The sequence below is a fragment of the Typopeltis vanoorti genome, chromosome 4 (assembly GCF_054136105.1).
Source record: "Typopeltis vanoorti isolate ZY-2024b chromosome 4, IOZ_Tvanoo_1.0, whole genome shotgun sequence".
Taxonomy (NCBI): domain Eukaryota; kingdom Metazoa; phylum Arthropoda; class Arachnida; order Uropygi; family Thelyphonidae; genus Typopeltis; species Typopeltis vanoorti.
Window position 1 is genome coordinate 5,870,835 of NC_143552.1, and position 18,110 is coordinate 5,888,944.

Below are 18,110 nucleotides of genomic sequence, written 5' to 3' on the forward strand. Positions count from 1 at the left end.
TTCAATGGATTGTTTATTTGCATATATTTTAATTCTATTAAATTTAATTTTCAGTTACCCACAATAATGGACAAATATTTAAAAAAATCAGAAAATCCATCAAAAATTGTGATCCCAAGAAAGTGAACCAAAGAAAAAGTTTAAGGCGCAACATAGTCATAGACTATATAAAGAGGATTATCTGAAATTTGGTTTTGTGTGCTCCGATAATTCTTCTGTGTCTCATATGCCTGGAAAAGTTGTCAAATGAAGCGATGGTGCCAAGTAAACTACATCGACACCTTTCTACCAAGCATCCTTCGTACATAGATAAGGATTTTAACTATTTTAAACGTCTGCGAACTCAAATTCAAATGCAAAGTTCTTTCATGAGATCAGCCACAACGGTATCTAATGGGGCTCTAGAAGCAAGTTACAAAGTCGTGAGATTGATAGCTAAAGCCAAGAAGCCTCACACAATTGCCAAATCACTCATTTTACCAGCTTGTGTGGAAATTGTCAAAACTATGCTTGGAATCGATGAAGTAAAAGAAATTGAAAAAATACCATTTCAAATAATACGATCAGCAGGCGCATTGAAGACATGTCAGTTAGCATAGAAGGAATACTAATCCTGAAAATTTGTGAAGTTAAGAAATTTTCCTTACAGGTTGATTAATCAACAGATGTTAGCAACTGTTGTCAGCTAATTGCACTTGTTCGAATTCCTGTTGAGAAAGGGTTGAAAGAGCATTATTTATTCTGCAAAGAACTTCAGAAAGAAACAACTGGAAAGGAAATCTTTAAAGTGATCGATGAATACTTTGATACAAACAAAATTTCATGGAAAAATTGCGTAAGTTTATGTACTGATGGTGTGGCCGCAATGACAGGACGGGTCAGATGCTTGGCGTCCGAAGTTCGGTCTGAAAACCCTGCTGTTCAAATAATACACTGCTTTATTCATAGAGAAGTTCTCATGTCAAATAGTTTACCTCTAGAATTAAAGTCCACACTTAATGACATTATAAAAATGGTGAATATGATCAAAAGTAGACCACTTCAATCGCATCCTTTTTCAGTTTTATGTGATGAAATGGGATCAGAGCATCAGTCTTTGTTGTTCCATACTGAAGTTCGTTGTCTGTCAAGAGGGAGAGTTCTGTCCAGAGTTCATGAGCTGAAAGAAGAATTAAAAGTATTTTTTTGACGGTAACTCTCAGTATTCAGCTAAGTTGGAAGACAATTACTGGTTGAAAAAATGGCCTACTTAGCTGACATATTTGAATACCTAAATGAACTTAATCGAAAAATGCAAGAACCGCTTGAGAATATATTAACTTGCACTGACAAAATTAATGGTTTCCAAAACAGAATTCAACTTTGGGAAGATGTGGTGAAAAATGGTTCCCTTGAAATGTTTAGTTGGTGTTGTAGTTCGAATCCTAAAAAAGAACTACTAGAACTTGTAGATCAACACCTATGCATGCTTAAGAGAAAGCTTCATCACTACTTTGGATTAATGGAAACAAAGAAATTCGATTGGATTCGAAATCCATTTGCATCTTCATTAGATCACATGGCATTCGATTTATCGGTGAAAGAAAAGGAGGAGTTATCAGACTTAAAAAGTGATCGTACCCTTGAAGTTGAGTTTAAGGATGTTCCATTATCTCAATTCTGGGTAACTGCAAAAAAGGAGTTTTCATCCATTGGCGAAAAAGCTATAAACATTCTTTTACCATTTGCTACAACATACATGTGTGAACAAAATTTCTCTTCTATGCTCACTATCAAGAATTTAAAGAGATCATCATTGAAGAGTCTTGATCATGAATTGCGTGTAGCTCTTTCGACCATAGATCCAGATATAAAAAAGTTATGTTCACAGAAACAAGCCCAAGTATCTCACTGAAATAAGAAGGAAATATATGTATTAACTGTGGTAAAAGAATATTGTAGATATTTATATTAATACTTAAAATGTTTATTTTGTCATTAAATTATTATTATTAGCATATTTATACATAGTCAGTAATTCTTTTGTATTTTCACATCATAATTTTATAAAATAAGTGTTCTAAAAATGTAATCACAGTTTCACTCAGTTAAATCTGACAATTTAGTTCATAGATGCAATATAAAAACTGTCAAATATCAATCACTGAGAATGTATGGATTAGGTATTTTCATTCCATCTGTTTCGTTTATTTCGTGCTTATGACTGCATAAGAAGACTTATCTGAAACGAATGTCTAGGTAGAATGTTTATGTATTATAATGCAGAAATATTTGAAAGAAAGATCTTATTAATTGAATCCCTATATGAAATAGAAGAAATTAATCATCTTAATAGAAAAATGTTCCTTCATAGCGTGTTGTGAAATTATTTATGCTTGTGAGGTGCGCCGTGAAATTATTTATGCTTGTGAGGTGTGCCGTGATGTGAAAAAGATTGGGAAGCACTGATCTAAGGATCTTTTTCGTATAGTTGCATTTGTACAAGTTTAAAACTTTGCATTTCAAATCTGTTAATATTTTGAAGTATGGCAGCATTTTTCTGACAGGAAAGTCAGTGTTTCCAGTCAGCTTGTGATTGATTGAAATCTTGTCTTTATAATTTTGTATTATTTTGTAATTTGTGTATCTGGTGAAACTTGTAGACTAAAGTCTAGTATCATATGAACAGTAGTTCTTCCATAAAGTTTCAGTAGTTTCTATCTCCGTAAGCAGATTGATGTATCCAGAGATGGAATGCATGACAAATTTATTTATATAAATTTATACTCATCCAAAGGAAAAAATATTAAACATTACTTATTAGGATCTGTCATAATTGCTAATTCGACTACTTTCCATTTCTACTATCATTTGCTACCTGACCTTGCTTATATTTAGCCATTATTTATATACTGTAATATTTTTCTTTAGATCAAAGTCTTGATCCCCATTGCCGTTCTTTACTTCAAGAACAGGCTTTACAGGTTAGCTTAGCTATGACAACCATTTTAATGGAAAGGGCTGCTTTGTTAGTTCAAGAACACATTTTATCTACAGAATATTCTACACAATTGGTCAGTGAAGATTTAGCACAACTGTTACCTGCTATAAAGACTTGGACAGATTGGATGACCTGTCAACGACACCTCTGGTCTCCGCCACCTGCTTTCACTGACTTTAAAACTGGGTATGTTTGTGTACTGTTTTTACCTTACATGTTTATTTGGTTAAACAAAATTATTAAATTAAAAAAAAAAAATTCGATTGCTATTCACTATAATATTTGTTATTTATGATTTAGAAAATAATTTTTTTTTTCTGTTCAAAAATAATATACAGATAACTTTTTATACTGTCCATAATATTGGATGTTAATAACTAGGATAAACAATGGCATGCTGATATGCAAATTGGAACTAATGGGGATTAAACTGGATATAAAACTGGTGATGTGGATACAAGAATGGCTGGTGGACAGAAACCAAAAAGTAGTGTATGGAAGAGCAAAGTCCAGGGTGAAGCAGGTGACCTGTGGTGTGCCACAAGGCTCTGTGCTTGGATCATTATTGTTCCTTTTGTACACAAATGATATAAGAAATGGTTTGAAGGTTGAAGGGAGATATGCAGCTGTTTGTTGATGTAAAGTTGGGTAGGGTAATAATTAATCAAGCTAATGTAAAGAGTTTCCAGGATGATTTAAGTAAGCTTGCTGTATGGACAAAAGATAATGGATGTCACTTTATCAAAAAGTGTAAAGTTATCAATTTGGAATTAAAAGATTATAAGCTATATACCACATTGATGGAAGTGTACTCCAGGAAATTGATGAAGCTAGGGACTTGGAGGCATTGGTGTGGATAGAAAATTGAAGTTCAGAAGGTATATTGCTAAGATGTCTGAGCTAGTTTTAATTCTATAAGCTACTTATAGGTTATTAAAGAAGTAAAGAAGTTATTAATTCTCTTTATAAGGCTCTGATATGTCCACATCTGCTGGATTACTGTGCTCAGGTCTAGTCGCCTGAATTCCTTGGATGAAAAAGTGGTAGAAAAGATTCCAAAAACAAGTTGGTGAGTGGTTTGAGGAATGCTCTATGTTGATATATGGAAAGAAAAAAATTCATATATTTCAAGAAATGTTATTTGAAACCATCATATTTTTTTGTTTTTATTTAACATAATTATTTTCTTGTAAGCATTTGAAAATAGCATGAAAAATTTCTGCAATATTTTCAGCAAAATTAAAGAACCTGTATAAAATACCTTATTCATTGCACTAATTGCAACAATAAAAAATAGCAAATATTGCCAGTAATAACAGATGTATTGCTAAGATTGATCTCATATTTTGAAATAAGTGTAATTTATTTTTTTTCACATGTGAAATTTTATCTCTCTTGGGAACAAATGAATTCAATAAAATGTGAAGCAAAACTTTTTTATCCTTGAAATATTGTAAAGTGGTTTGGACTTGTTTCATAGAACCATTGAATGTACTAAGAATTAGGCATTGCCTTATCACCATTTTTATGACAGGGATATACTTATTGTTCTATTCAGATTTTATGTTTCATTTAAAACAGGGTGTATCACAATAATTGTTTCAACATACTGAAAATTGAAGGTTTTTAATCATTTTTACACTAAGAATTTTAGAACATATTTCACATTACTGCCATGGGATTGAGAGAGAGGAGGAAGAAGAAGAGAATCCTGTTAATATTCTTTTTAAATAGTTAGTGGTTGTAGTCATTGGAGAACCCTTCATGAGAAAACTGTTCCACGGAATAGACAGTTGTTTTTATTTTCTTCTGTGCTTACCAAAAAAAGGCAGGGGTGGGGAGTACTAGTTCAGTGTAACAGCACTTGTGGAACTGCATACTTAAAAAGACTATTTATAGGACAGTGGAGAGATTATCAATTACATCAGTGGTTTAGTTTTCAAGCAGTAGAGTGCACAAGACCTTTTGGGGGGGGGGGAGCTAAGCAATGGTCAGTATTACTGTTTATTTTTATTAAATATTTTAATTGCCATTAAAATGTACTAAAATATAAACTTAAAAGTTGTAATTTTTACAGTGAATATCTTTGTGTGTTATATGACTTTTAGGTTGGAGCATAATTGTAGACCGTCAAAAAATTATAAGTGTATCTTAGTTTTACTAGAATAAACTATATGCTAAGGAAACAATATGTCAGTATTGTTTTTATAAACAGTTTAAAGGGCGACACTTTTTGCCAAAAAAAAAAGGAAGAGACATCTTTTTAAAAAGTTTGAAAACCACTAAATTAGATAAGCTGTTCTTCTCTTTTGGATATCAACAAAATTTTTACAGAAGTTTTTAGTGTACAGCCCAAAATATTAGAACAGTATTTTAAGTTTGGGATTTATAAAAGAATTAGTGGTTAGGTGAAAAGAAATTACTTGAATTGAAAAGGACCTAGAGTGTTTAGTGATTGTTGAGAATACTACAGATGTCACATAGTTCAACTAGGCACAACTCGAAGTAAATTCCAATCCAGCAAGGGAGATGTGGTCTTGTCTGTCAAGCTTGGTTTTTATCAAGGATAAGGAAATGAACTAAGATCTCTTTCTTTTTTGCAAGAGATAAAAAAAGATATACATTGAAGGTGACTTGGTGAAAGTGCAACCTACACACAGCATATAAGCCCCACCGCAAACTTGCTACCCTTATCCGTTCTACGAAAGATCAGCTCCCTCCTCTCTCTCTCTCTCTGCCTGGAGTTTACAAAGTACCCTGTTCCTGTAAGCTGGCGTACTTTGGATAGACAGGCAGATCAGCATCCATCTGCCTGGAGGAACGCAAGTCTTACATCTGTAAACACAACTATGACCATTCAGGCTTGGCTGACCATTTTTTGGACACCACCCACAGGGTATCATGGAAGAAAACCACCATGTTCCACCACAGCAAATTCAAGAAAGAGAGACTTTTCTTAGAAGCAGCAGCAGCAGTTCTCAAAAACCAACCAAATCTTAATAAATACGGTTGCATTAAGCTTCCGAAGATTTGGGAAACACTCGTCACCAGAGGTCCCACCTTACATTCCAGGCCACCTACTACCGCCCTTAGAGGGCACTCCACCTAGATAGGACTTTAGTGTCACCCACGTGGTTGGGCTTAGTATATTGTATGATATTTGTGTGCATGTTAAATTAATTGTTTTTGTAATCCCCGTAGATGGCCTAGTGACTAGGACGAAATATAGGAAGTATTAAATTCTATTTTAATTCTTTTTGAGTGTTGTAAAAAATCCATTAAGCCTCCACCATGATGTCCTCACAGCACTTAAGCCTCTACACACGACCCATTTAATATCGGACCACAACACCCTACCAAATGGTAAACTACAACCCCACAAAACGTAACAAAAAGAATACAACTGAATTAATCAAATCCGTCCACACATAGCCTGAAGAAACAACAAAAAAATTAATACCTCAGTATGCCTGTGCACCCAGAATTTATGGCCTGCCAAAAATAAACAAACCATGCACACCGCTTCATCCGATTGTTGAAGGAATTGACAGCCCAAATTATCACCTAGCCAAAAAATTAGCTGCCACACTCAAGGAATTGGTAGGTCAGTCCCCTTCCTACATAAAAAATACACATTTCATTAATAAAATTAAAAACATTACACTCAACGACCAAGATTTATTAGTCAGCTTTGACATAACTTCCCTTTTCACCAATGTCCCAATCAATGACACGATCTTGCTCCTACAGAACATATTTCCACATGACATCATGGCCCTCTTTGCCCATGTACTCTGCTCCAGATATTTAGTGTGGCAAAACAATTTTTACCTTCAAAAAGAAGGTACAGCCATGGGCTCACCACTTTCTCCCCCAATAACTAACTTTTATATGGAAGACTTTGAGCAACATGCTCTAGAGACAGCATGTCTAAAGCCCAAAATTTGGCTCAGATACGTTGACGATATTTTCGCCATTTGGCCCCACGGCCGCGAAGCTCTAAATACTTTCCTTAGCCACCTAAACAAACGTATCCAATTCACCATTGAAATGGAAAAAAACAACTCTCTTCCTTTCCTAGACACACTTGTCACACGTCTTGCCTCTGGCTGTCTCTCCTCAGTTTACCGCAAACCTACACACACAGGCCAATACATACACAAAAATTCTTACCACCACCCTACACATAAACTAGATGTCATAAGCACCCTTAAACATAGAGCCCTAACTATTTGTTCTAATGAACAGGCTCTAAACCAGGAATACAAGATCATCAACCAAACATTTATCAAAAATGGATACAGTAAAAAACTATTCACAAGATCCTCCATAAAGATACCAGTAAGAACAAGAAAGATTTCAAGAATGCTATTGCCATTCCTTATATTAGAGGCATTTCTGAAAAAATAGAACACTTCGCAAATACAACATTAAAATCACCTTTAAACCCCCAAATAAGTTAAGACACCTACTCAGTTCTTCTAAAGATCCTCTTCCACACCTAGCCCACCCTGGGGTATACAAAATACAATGCACATGCAACATACCATACATAGGGGAAACAGGGCGAAGTCTGCCAAGAACTCTGTCAGCGTGCCGTAGATGACCCATCCTTCATGTCAAGGATCGTTACCGGTGACGAAACTTGGGTTTACAGATACGACCCTAAGATGAAGCAACAGTCTTCACGGTGGAAGAGCCTATCATCTCCACGACCGAAAAAAGCGAGGCAGGTCCACAGCTCGACCAAGTGCATGCTCATTCATCTTTTTCGACATTCTCAGCATTGTGCATCGAGAATTTGTCCTCATGGGGCCAGACCGTCATTAGCGAGTTCTACTGATAGGTTTTAATTCGTCTGAGGGAGGACATTCGGCGAAAGCGACCAGATCTGTGGCGTGTGAAAAACTGGATGCTTTTAGAGAATTGTTAACTGTACAAATTAACATGCACTGGGGAGATAATGAGAGCTGTGTTGCACCTCACAAAGTTGGAAGTAGTCACCTGTTATTTTCAACATGCTAAAAACACTCAGGATCAGTATGTATCAGACTGTTAACTGTTATAACGATACAGAAGACATACCTGACTGCCAAAGAATAGGTCGACCATGCTGCGTTAGGATGCAATAGCTGGTGAGGTCTGTGAAGGCATGCTTTTGCCATACTCCTATAAGAATGCAGAAAGCGATGTCATGAGAGATGAACATTTTGCAGTGAACAATGTTGTATGTACTAACTGATGATCTGGGAGTGAGAGCCTATCATCGTTCTTCTGGACACTTTCTAACACTACAACTTATGCAGTAGAGGTGATAAAATCAAAAGCATTTCTCCAGCAGTATGCAAACAACAGACACAGAGATATCCTCTTCAAAGATGAGAAGATTTTCACCATTTAAGAATCGTCTAATCTCCAAAACAATTGGGCATATGTCCCAGATGGCCGCAGAGCACATGCCATAGCACTCGGGATTCAGAGAGGTCGTTACCCTGCATCAGTCATGGTTTGGTGGAGGATGATATATTGGGAATATCCAAGTTATATTTCTGCAAGGTGATCAAAACCTCTGCTGAAGTGTATCAAGAAACCCTATTGGAACCTGTTATGGCCTCTGAACAATGCCTTGTTTCATGGTAGTGAAACAAGGCTATAGTATAATATAGCCTGCAAGAAACCACAGTGTTGCCAGACAGAAGGTGGATTTGGAGTGAACATTGGCAGGGTTTCCATTGGATGTTGTGTGTGCTGCTTCAGGTGTGCTTGAAGGCAAAAGGGGGACATTTCCACCATTGAGTGCTGCTATGTGCACATTATATGTGCAGTTTTGTATGTGCTGAAAGCTGTGAATGATATAGATTAAATGTTTATGTTCTGTTTAAGTTGTAACGGTATTTATGGCTCTAGTAGCAAGGCTTATACGTTGGTTAGACATAACTGGTATTTAGTTTACAGAATTAACAACGCATATAAAGTATATTAATTAAAGTTAACTTTAATGAATAACTTCTATATTTCGGCAAAGTCACAATGCCATCTTCAGGAACATAAAGATATGGTATGTGCACACAGGCACTAACACAAAGCAAATGAGGAAGAAAGCAAGAAACTAATATTATTCCTAAAGTCCTAATGGTGCCCTCTTGCGGGCTAATTTGGTAGTCTTGGCAGTTGGGCTGAAGTTCTCATAATGTAAGTCTCCCAAATTTGGGGTAGTTTCATGCACCCAAATTTGTTGTTCCAAACGTTAGGAACGTTTTTTAGAGCTGCTGAAGAACATTTTTTAGAGCTGCGATAAATTATTTTTGTTTTCTTCCAACCAATTTTATGGTGGGTATCTAAGGCATGGTCTGCCAGCCCAGAGCGGCTGTACTGGTGAAACCGGATGTAGTCTTTGTGTTCTGAAATCCTGATATTTGTTGTTCTGCCTGTTTGGCCAAAGTAGGACAATTTGCAGCTGCAAGGGACCTGGTATACACCAGGTAGGTCTAGGGGAAGTGGTTGGTCTTTGGTAGAGTGGATAAGGGATGCCAACTTTTTATATGGTCTGTAACAGGAAGTAAGGTCATATTTTTTGAGGATATTGGTTATTTTCTCAGAGGTGCCCTAGATGTAGGGGATGGTGATAGACTTAGTGTAATCTTTATTGTGGAGGGGGGGTTGTGGTTTACTGGTTTTAGTATTTTTTGGATTTTTTTGGGGTTATAGCCATTGGCTAAGAAAGTGTTGAGGATGTGGTTTAGTTCAGTAGTCAGGGCCTTGTCATTTGAGCAGATTAATTTTGCCCTGTTATATAGTATTTTTATAACCCCATATTGTTTTGAGGGGGGGGGGGATTGCTGGTGAATGTATCTGTCAGTATGGGTGGGTTTTCTGTAAACAGAGAAAACCAAAGATCCATCAAGCTGGCGGGTGATTAAAGTGTCTAGGAAGGGGAGGGTGTTGTTTTCCTCTTTTTCTAAGGTAAACTGGACTCTGGGGTGTTGGTTGTTTAAGTGTGTTAGGAAGGAGTGGAGTGTGTCTGAGCCATGTGGCCAAATAGCAAACACATCATCCACATAACGAAGCCAAATAGTGGGTTTTTGTGGGGCGGAGTTTAAGGCTTTCTCTTCAAATGTCTCCATAAAGAAATTGGCCAAGGGTGGGGAAAGTGGTGAACCCATGGCTGTCCCCTCTATCTGTTTGTAGAACTTTCCTTGCCAAACGAAATAGCCTGAGTTCATTGTGAACTGAAATAGGGCTGATATATTGGGAAGAAACTTGGCTTGGATGAACTCAAGGGTTTCTTTGAGTGGGACATTAGTGAATAGGGAGGAGACGTCAAAACTGACCATTATGTCAGTGTGTCGGAGTGTGAGGTTTTCTATACTGGCTTTAAAGTGGGCTGAGTTTTTTTATGTGTGATGGTGTGTTGCCAGTGTAGTGTGTGAGCGTTTTGGCTAAATGTTTGGCTAATTTATATGTGGGGGAATCAATGCCATCCACTATGGGACGCAATGGCACATTTTGTTTATGTATTTTTGGGAGTCCATATAATCGGGGGGGTTTAGAGTTATAAGATTTAAGTTTGTTGGTGACTTCCACAGGCCAAGAAGTGACTTTCTTAAGGAGTCTGTGGAGAGTTCTAATCTGAGAGCTGGTCGGATTATATTCAATGGGGAGGTAAGTAGTACGGTCTAGTACTAAAGCATTTAGCTTACCTTTGTAGTCTTTTTGATTGAGCACCACAGTGGCGCTTCCCTTATCAGCTTTGGTAATTACTATTTTTTTGTTGTTTTTCAATTCTTGTAGGGCTGCATATTCGTTTTTGGATAAGTTGGTTTGTGGAGGTTTGGCTTTAGTGAGAACACCGACTACATCCAGTCTTACGTTGTTGGCGATATTTCGTCGGTTCCGACGAAAACAAAACCTGACAGGCACTAGAGGAAGAGCTTACGAATACACTTGGCCGTGATCTATGGTCGATACTTCATGACATCTCATGCGCATCGTCAAGAAAAGAATTCGAAAAAATACGTAATCGGCACGTGAAAAAATACGAAAACCTGACAAAGAATTCTACTTCCTTACCACAGCCACCACTCAACACTGTAGTCAACCTCTCTTCGGCAGTTTTAAATCCTGAAGCACTCACCGCACTTTCACGTGGTCACAATTTCGCCCTAGCTCCTAAAAGGATACCTGCTGAAGAAATCATGATCCAAATAGAGCGTGGGATTCGCAACCTGCCTAACCATATCGCCAACAACGTAAGACTGGATGTAGTCGGTGTTCTCACTAAAGCCAAACCTCCAAAAACCAGCTTATCCAAAAACGAAGATGCAGCCCTACAAGAATTGAAAAACAACAAAAAATAGTAATCACCAAAGCTGATAAGGGAAGCGCCACTGTGGTGCTCAATCAAAAAGACTACAAAGGTAAGCTAAATGCTTTAGTACTAGACCGTACTACTTACCTCCCCATTGAATATAATCCGACCAGCTCTCAGATTAGAACTCTCCACAGACTCCTCAAGAAAGTCACTTTTTGGTCTGTGGAAGTCACCAACAAACTTAAACCTTATAACTCTAGACCCTCCCCGATTATATGGACTCCCAAAAATACATAAACAAAATGTGCTATTGCGTCCCATAGTGGATGGCATTGATTCCCCACTTTAAAGCCAGTATAGAAAACCTTACACTCCGACACACTGACATAATGGTCAGTTTTGACGTCACCTCCCTATTCGCTAATGTCCCACTCAAAGAAACCCTTGAGTTCATCCAAGCCAAGTTTCTTCCCAATATATCAGCCCTATTTCAGTTCACAATGAACTCAGGCTATTTCGTTTGGCAAGGAAAGTTCTACAAACAGATAGAGGGGACAGCCATGGGTTCACCACTTTCCCCACCCTTGGCCAATTTCTTTATGGAGACATTTGAAGAGAAAGCCTTAAACTCCGCCCCACAAAAACCCACTATTTGGCTTCGTTTGCTATTTGGCCACATGGGTCGGACACACTCCACTCCTTCCTAACACACTTAAACAACCAACTCCCCCAGAGTCCAGTTCACCTTAGAAAAAGAGGAAAACAACACCCTCCCCTTCCTAGACACTTTAATCACCCACCAGCTTGATGGATCTTTGGTTTTCTCTGTTTACAGAAAACCCACCCATACTGGCAGATACATTCACCAGCAATCCCCCCCCCCCTCAAAACAATGTGGGGTTATAAAAACACTATATAACAGGGCAAAATTAATCTACTCAAATGACAAGGCCCTGACTATTGAACTAAACCACATCCTCAACACTTTCTTAGCCAATGGCTATAACCCCAAAAAAATCCAAAAAATACTAAAACCAGTAAACCACAACCCCCCTCCACAATAAAGATTACACCAAGTTTATCACCATCCCCTACATCCAGGGCACCTCTGAGAAAATAACCAATATCCTCAAAAAAATATGACCTTACTTCCTGTTACAGACCATATAAAAAGTTGGCATCCCTTATCCGCTCTACCAAAGACCAACCACTTCCCCTAGACCTACCTGGTGTATACCAGGTCCCTTGCAGCTGCAAATTTTCCTACTTTGGCCAGACAGGCAGAACAACAAATATCAGGATTTCAGAATACAAAGACTACATCTGGTTTCACCAGTACAGCCGCTCTGGGCTGGCAGACCATGCCTTAGATACCCACCATAAAATTCGTTGGAAGAAAACAAAAATAATTTATCGCTACAAGTTTAAATACGAAAGATTATTCAAAGAATCTTCAGCAGCTCTGAAAAATGTTCCTAACCTCAATAAATTTGGGTGCATGAAACTATCCCAAATTTGGGAGACTTACATTATGAGAACTTCAGCCCAACTGCCAAGACTACCAAATTAGCCCGCAAGAGGGCACCATTAGGACTTTAGGAACAATATTAGTTTCTTGCTTTCTTCCTCATTTGCTTTGTGTTAGTGCCTGTGTGCACATATCATATCTTTATGTTCCTGAAGATGTCATTGTGACTTTGCCGATATATAGAAGTTATTCATTAAAGTTACCTTTAATTAATATACTTTATATGCATTGTTAATTCCGTAAACTAATTACCAGTTAAGTATTTATGGCTGGACTAGATCTCTCTTTTTTTTTTTTTTTTTTTTTTTTTTTTTTTTTTTTTTTTTTTTTTAAGATCTGGATAACAACACTTACTATTCAATCAGAAATACTATGAAATCTGCTATGTGGTTCTTCAATTTTTTGTTGACCATTAACCCAATTCCAGTGATTCTTCCCTTATTTATGCCTGTATAGTACAATGTATCCCCTTTTTTAATTGAAAGATTTTCATTACCATTACATATGATAACTTCACGCAATCCATGAATATCCCATTCTGTTCACTTTAACTCTTCAGTTAATTCAGTTCATGCTTCACTGCTTAGTCCTACATTTTCAAGTTCCAAGGTCTAGCTTTCAATGGCAGTGTTATCTGGTTACCTGAGGATTCTTGGCACCATCTACCTTCATAAATTACAGATGCCAAAAAATTATATTCTTGGTTTAATCCTTTATCCAAGTGTAATCAAACAAAGTGTGAAGTAACTTCATGACTAGGCAACTCGTATGTAGAGACTACGTCTGGCTTAATGCAAAGATATGTAATATGCCTTTGATTCAGACTGGGCCCAGTCATGAAGTTACTTCATGCTCAAACTTTGTTTGCTTACACTTGGATAAAGGATTAAAACAAGAACATAATTTCTTTGCATCTTTAATTTATAGTATGACCAAGTGGAAAAACTTTCAACATCTACCTTCATGTTTAACTGCCTGCTGCCGTAGGTAGTAACAACATTCCTCTAGGGAATGAGGACTGTTCTATTTCTGTCTGGTTCATCATGGAAGTTTGGACCATAATTCACCACATGGGATCACCAGTCCCAAAACCACTCGTCCATGGCTCTTTATTCAGAGTTGCCTGATATCCAATGGATGGAAGTCAGGGTTTCTCCCATCTGCCACCTGGGGATGTGCTTGGTAGCTAATGGACTCCCTGGGATACATATATGAGGTGGTACCCAAAAATTTGGGGAATTTGAATAGCACACAGGAACTAGTTGTAGTATGCCATCTGCTACTATAAGGGACGAAGAGTACATTTTGTGAATCAGTGGCTGTGTGCAATTTTTGTAATTTTCATGTGTTAGTAAATTTTTTTTCTTCACCTGAAATGGTGGATTTTAAGGAGCAAAAGAATTTGCATCAAACTGCTGCAGAAACCCGCTGAATGCTTAAGGAAGCAATTGGTGATACTATGAGCTAAAGCAAAACTTTTTTGTAGTACAAACACTTCAAGGACAGATGAATGTCTGTTGATAATGATGAGCATTCTGGATGACCTTGACAAGCACAACACCAGAAATCATCACAAAAAGTGTGCAAGGCTACCCTTGGAGATTGTAGGGCTATCTTATAGGATAGTTCAGTCTTGGCACAAATTAAATCAGTGCATTTTGTTTGGTGTTTTGAACACAAGACACATTGCTGCAAAATTTGTGCTGAGACTGCTGAGTGATGATCAAATAGAGAACTTAAAGATCAAACCAGAGATGACCCTAACTTCATCTCCAAGATCAGAATCTGTGACGAATCATTGCTTCAACCTTGGTATCTCGTTTGGGTCTGGCTCCCACTGATGAGACCTCAATTCAATAAAGGTCAAAACCAGTCTGGGTAGTGGCCCTTCCCATAATGCATAATATTATACACACCCAAAAGGATGTGTGCTTTGCATTGTAGGATACTAAGGCAATTAATGTGAAGTCATTAATTAACTTCTATATACAACTAGCCTGGTTGTGGAGATGCTTCACATGCAATACACTTGGATAAAGGATTAAACAAGAATATAATTTCTTAACAGTTTAATTTTTATTTAATTAATGTATGTAAACCGTTATGTGTTCTGGTGAGACGAAATGAATCATTCACTCATTATTTAAGTATAGCATATCTTCATACACTACTTTGGATTCAAAAAAAATTTGTTCAAGGCAAAAGAGAAAATGTTTTTGTTTATTTTTAGTTCTGAAGTGGCTTGAAAAAGTTTAATGTTGGTCTCTAGAATAGGATTTCTGGCTTAAGTAAAAGTAAATAAAACATAAATAAAATGATTTAAAAAAAAAAAATTCTTAACTTGCCCACTGTACAATTGTGCTATAAGTTCTCAATCTTTTGTGGGTGTGAGATACATAAAAAAAAATTAACTAAAAAAAAAAAAAATAATCAAATTAACAAATGAAAGAATACCAGGAACTCCAGTTTACCAGTTCCTGAAGGTGTTAATGTGAACGTCAACATTTTGAACTGCATTTCATAGCTATATTCAGTTAACTGATTTCCAAATCCCAATTTCCTAATGTAAACAGAATATATGCAACTTTTTGTTATCATCAGTTTCTTGATATGTATGCTTAGGGAGTATATAGGATAGTATGTATGACAGCACTACACAGTTAAGTTTACACTATGACTAATGCCCTGTCTGTCACTTATCATCACTCCATAATTGGCAGATCTTATATCTCTGTCTTCTGTCGCACTTCTGACTACATCATTTCCCCTAGATTTGGTTTCCCTCCAAGGTCTTTTTTTTTTTGCAATGTTCATATACCATAATATTTCATATTAATGCAATATTCATAAAAGTATTGAAGGAAATTGTTGATAAGAAGCTAGGAATAATGCAAAGTTAATTATGTAGGTTTATCATACTATTCCATCCATCCCTTGAAAATATACTGAGGATCAGTGATGATTTTGACACCTCTTTTCTCCTATGATAACTTGGAGGAAAAACAGGTATCAAAATTAATATGCTCTAATGTTCATGTTTCATAAACATAACTGAATTATGAGGATGAATAAAAAATTTCAGAGTAAAGGATTTCTTTAAGTGTACATTCTGTGTCTGTATATAAAGTTCGTGACCCAACGAAAGAAGATACTCAAGTGATCTGTGTTTATGCTTAGTATCTGTTTGAATTTATTTAGTAAATTATTTTTTCTCTTTAATTAGGTTTTGTCATTTTTATTTTTAATTTTTATTCCTTAAAACTACCTTCTTACTTTTAATCATTTTGAATATTCTTGTCTTCAAATACTTTGCAGGTGTAAAGGGGATGTTTGGAGTGCTTTTGCTGATTTATTAACAGCTTTGAGAAACATTGATATAAATAGTGTTGAAATGGCCCTGGAAAGGCAAGATGGTTAGTATTATGGTGATATATTTATTTTCTGCTTTTGTTTAAAAATGGCATTGTTTTTGGACTACTTGAATAGTTTAATATCTTAATAATTGAGTATAGGTGACAACTAAAAAGAAAGTATAATACAGTAATGATATAAAAATTGTGGCAGAAGAGTTAATTGGATTACCTACTATTGTTAACTAATTGTGTATTGTACCAGGACACTAGTTTTAATGTGCTGTATTATAGCTAGTCATAAAGTGTTATTTCCAATTTAAAAAAAAAAAAAAACTCAATAGCATTTTTATCCTTTTTTTTTTTTTTTTTATAAAATCAATCCTTTTTATATGTATTCACTCAACTCTCCCCAGTTTCCATTCTTGGTTCTTATGTATTAATCTATGTCATTTTTCTCTTTGGATTTTTAAGGCCACTCGCTGATGTTTGTGCCTATTATAACTCCCTCTCCTCTATTCATGAATATGAATCAATTCCTGCTCTTTATTTTTGGCACTTATTTAGCAACTTCATAATTCAGTTTCCTTAATCTACTGTTGTAATCAGTAATGTAATGTTGAAATTATCTGTGTTCTTTCCAACAATGAATTTTCTTCACTTCTTCATTATTCTCTCTTCTAACCCCCCCCCCCCCCCCCCCCATTCTCTTTCTTGTACAAACATTCAGAGCTCATCACATGCACCAAAAATCTCACAATTTCATCATAATAAATTCCATCAAGGATGGAATGTATAATTTGTTTATTCATCTATGATTGACTACTGGTTCATGTACAAAAATGAACCTAATTATAGCATTTAGGTGCAGTTTTTATTTTAAAGAGGATCAGGAATAAAAATTTGCTATTACTGGTATGTATGTATGTAATTTTTTTAATTGCAAATTTCTTACATTTTTAGGAATTGAACAAGTTTTGATGTGAATCCCACCCAGTAAAGATTATTAACCTTAAGTATGTTAATACTGTGTGTGTGTGGGGGGGGGGGAACACTTGCATTCTAGAAACTACTTTAAGAGACCAAACATGGAGCTTTTACAAGTCTCTTCAGACATTCATGTTTGGTCTCTAAGAGTAGAGTTTCTAGATTATCTCACCCTAGCTTGCAAGTGAAGTGCTCTTATGCTGGTGGTGATGATAGCAATTCCAAAGTGCTTAGGATGCAGTGTAGGATGTAGTGTTTATTGATAAACATTTCAGACTACTAATGCTGGGCAACTACCCAGCAACCCTTTTTAACCCTCTTGTTTTAATAGGCCCAGCAGATAATGGTTGCCAGATCATTGAAGCAGTGATGACCATGGAAGTATGTGTAGACCAGGCACAGTGCAGACCACCCATTCCTGAATTTTACTTATAACCAACTTTTCCAATACTTTAACCACCACTCCAAAGATACTAATTGGTCTGTAATTTGCTACATCTGTCTTGGAACTACCTTTATGTAGTGGTACTATCTCACTGTCTTTCCATTCCCTTGGAACCTTGCCAGAGCTGAGACTTAAATTAAACATCTGCCAGAGACACTGCTAGTTCACTTGCACATTCTCTTACATTAATATTTTTCAATATACAGTCATACCCCAAAGTTATGGGGTAGGTGGGACCAACAAAAAGCGCATAAGTCAAATTCACGTAACTCTGGGTATAATTTTGCATGTAATTTATATATACAAACATACAAAATATTAGTTAATTGGGACCAAAGGTTTACAAGAACACCTATATTTTTTAAGAAATATAATCATAATTGTAGTTTTTCGTACATAAAAAAAGAAAGTTATTTCGATGTCAATGGTTTCATAAAATCTAATAGATTCGTCTGACGGCATAATGTCTTTTTCTTGTCACGCAAAATTTCTTCATAGCAAGCTAATGA

General features: G+C 36.4%; 1 protein-coding gene across 1 annotated transcript in view; it reads left to right on the forward strand.

Moving 5' to 3' along the window:
* The window catches only part of LOC150107087 (telomerase-binding protein EST1A-like), a 330,605-nt gene that overhangs the window by 165,985 nt on the left and 146,510 nt on the right, over window positions 1-18,110 (forward strand). The window contains exons 11-12 of the mRNA XM_090390990.1: window positions 2,911-3,166; window positions 16,135-16,232. Coding sequence (XP_090247116.1) covers window positions 2,911-3,166; window positions 16,135-16,232 — 354 coding nt within the window. The remainder of the gene's footprint in view (window positions 1-2,910; window positions 3,167-16,134; window positions 16,233-18,110) is intronic.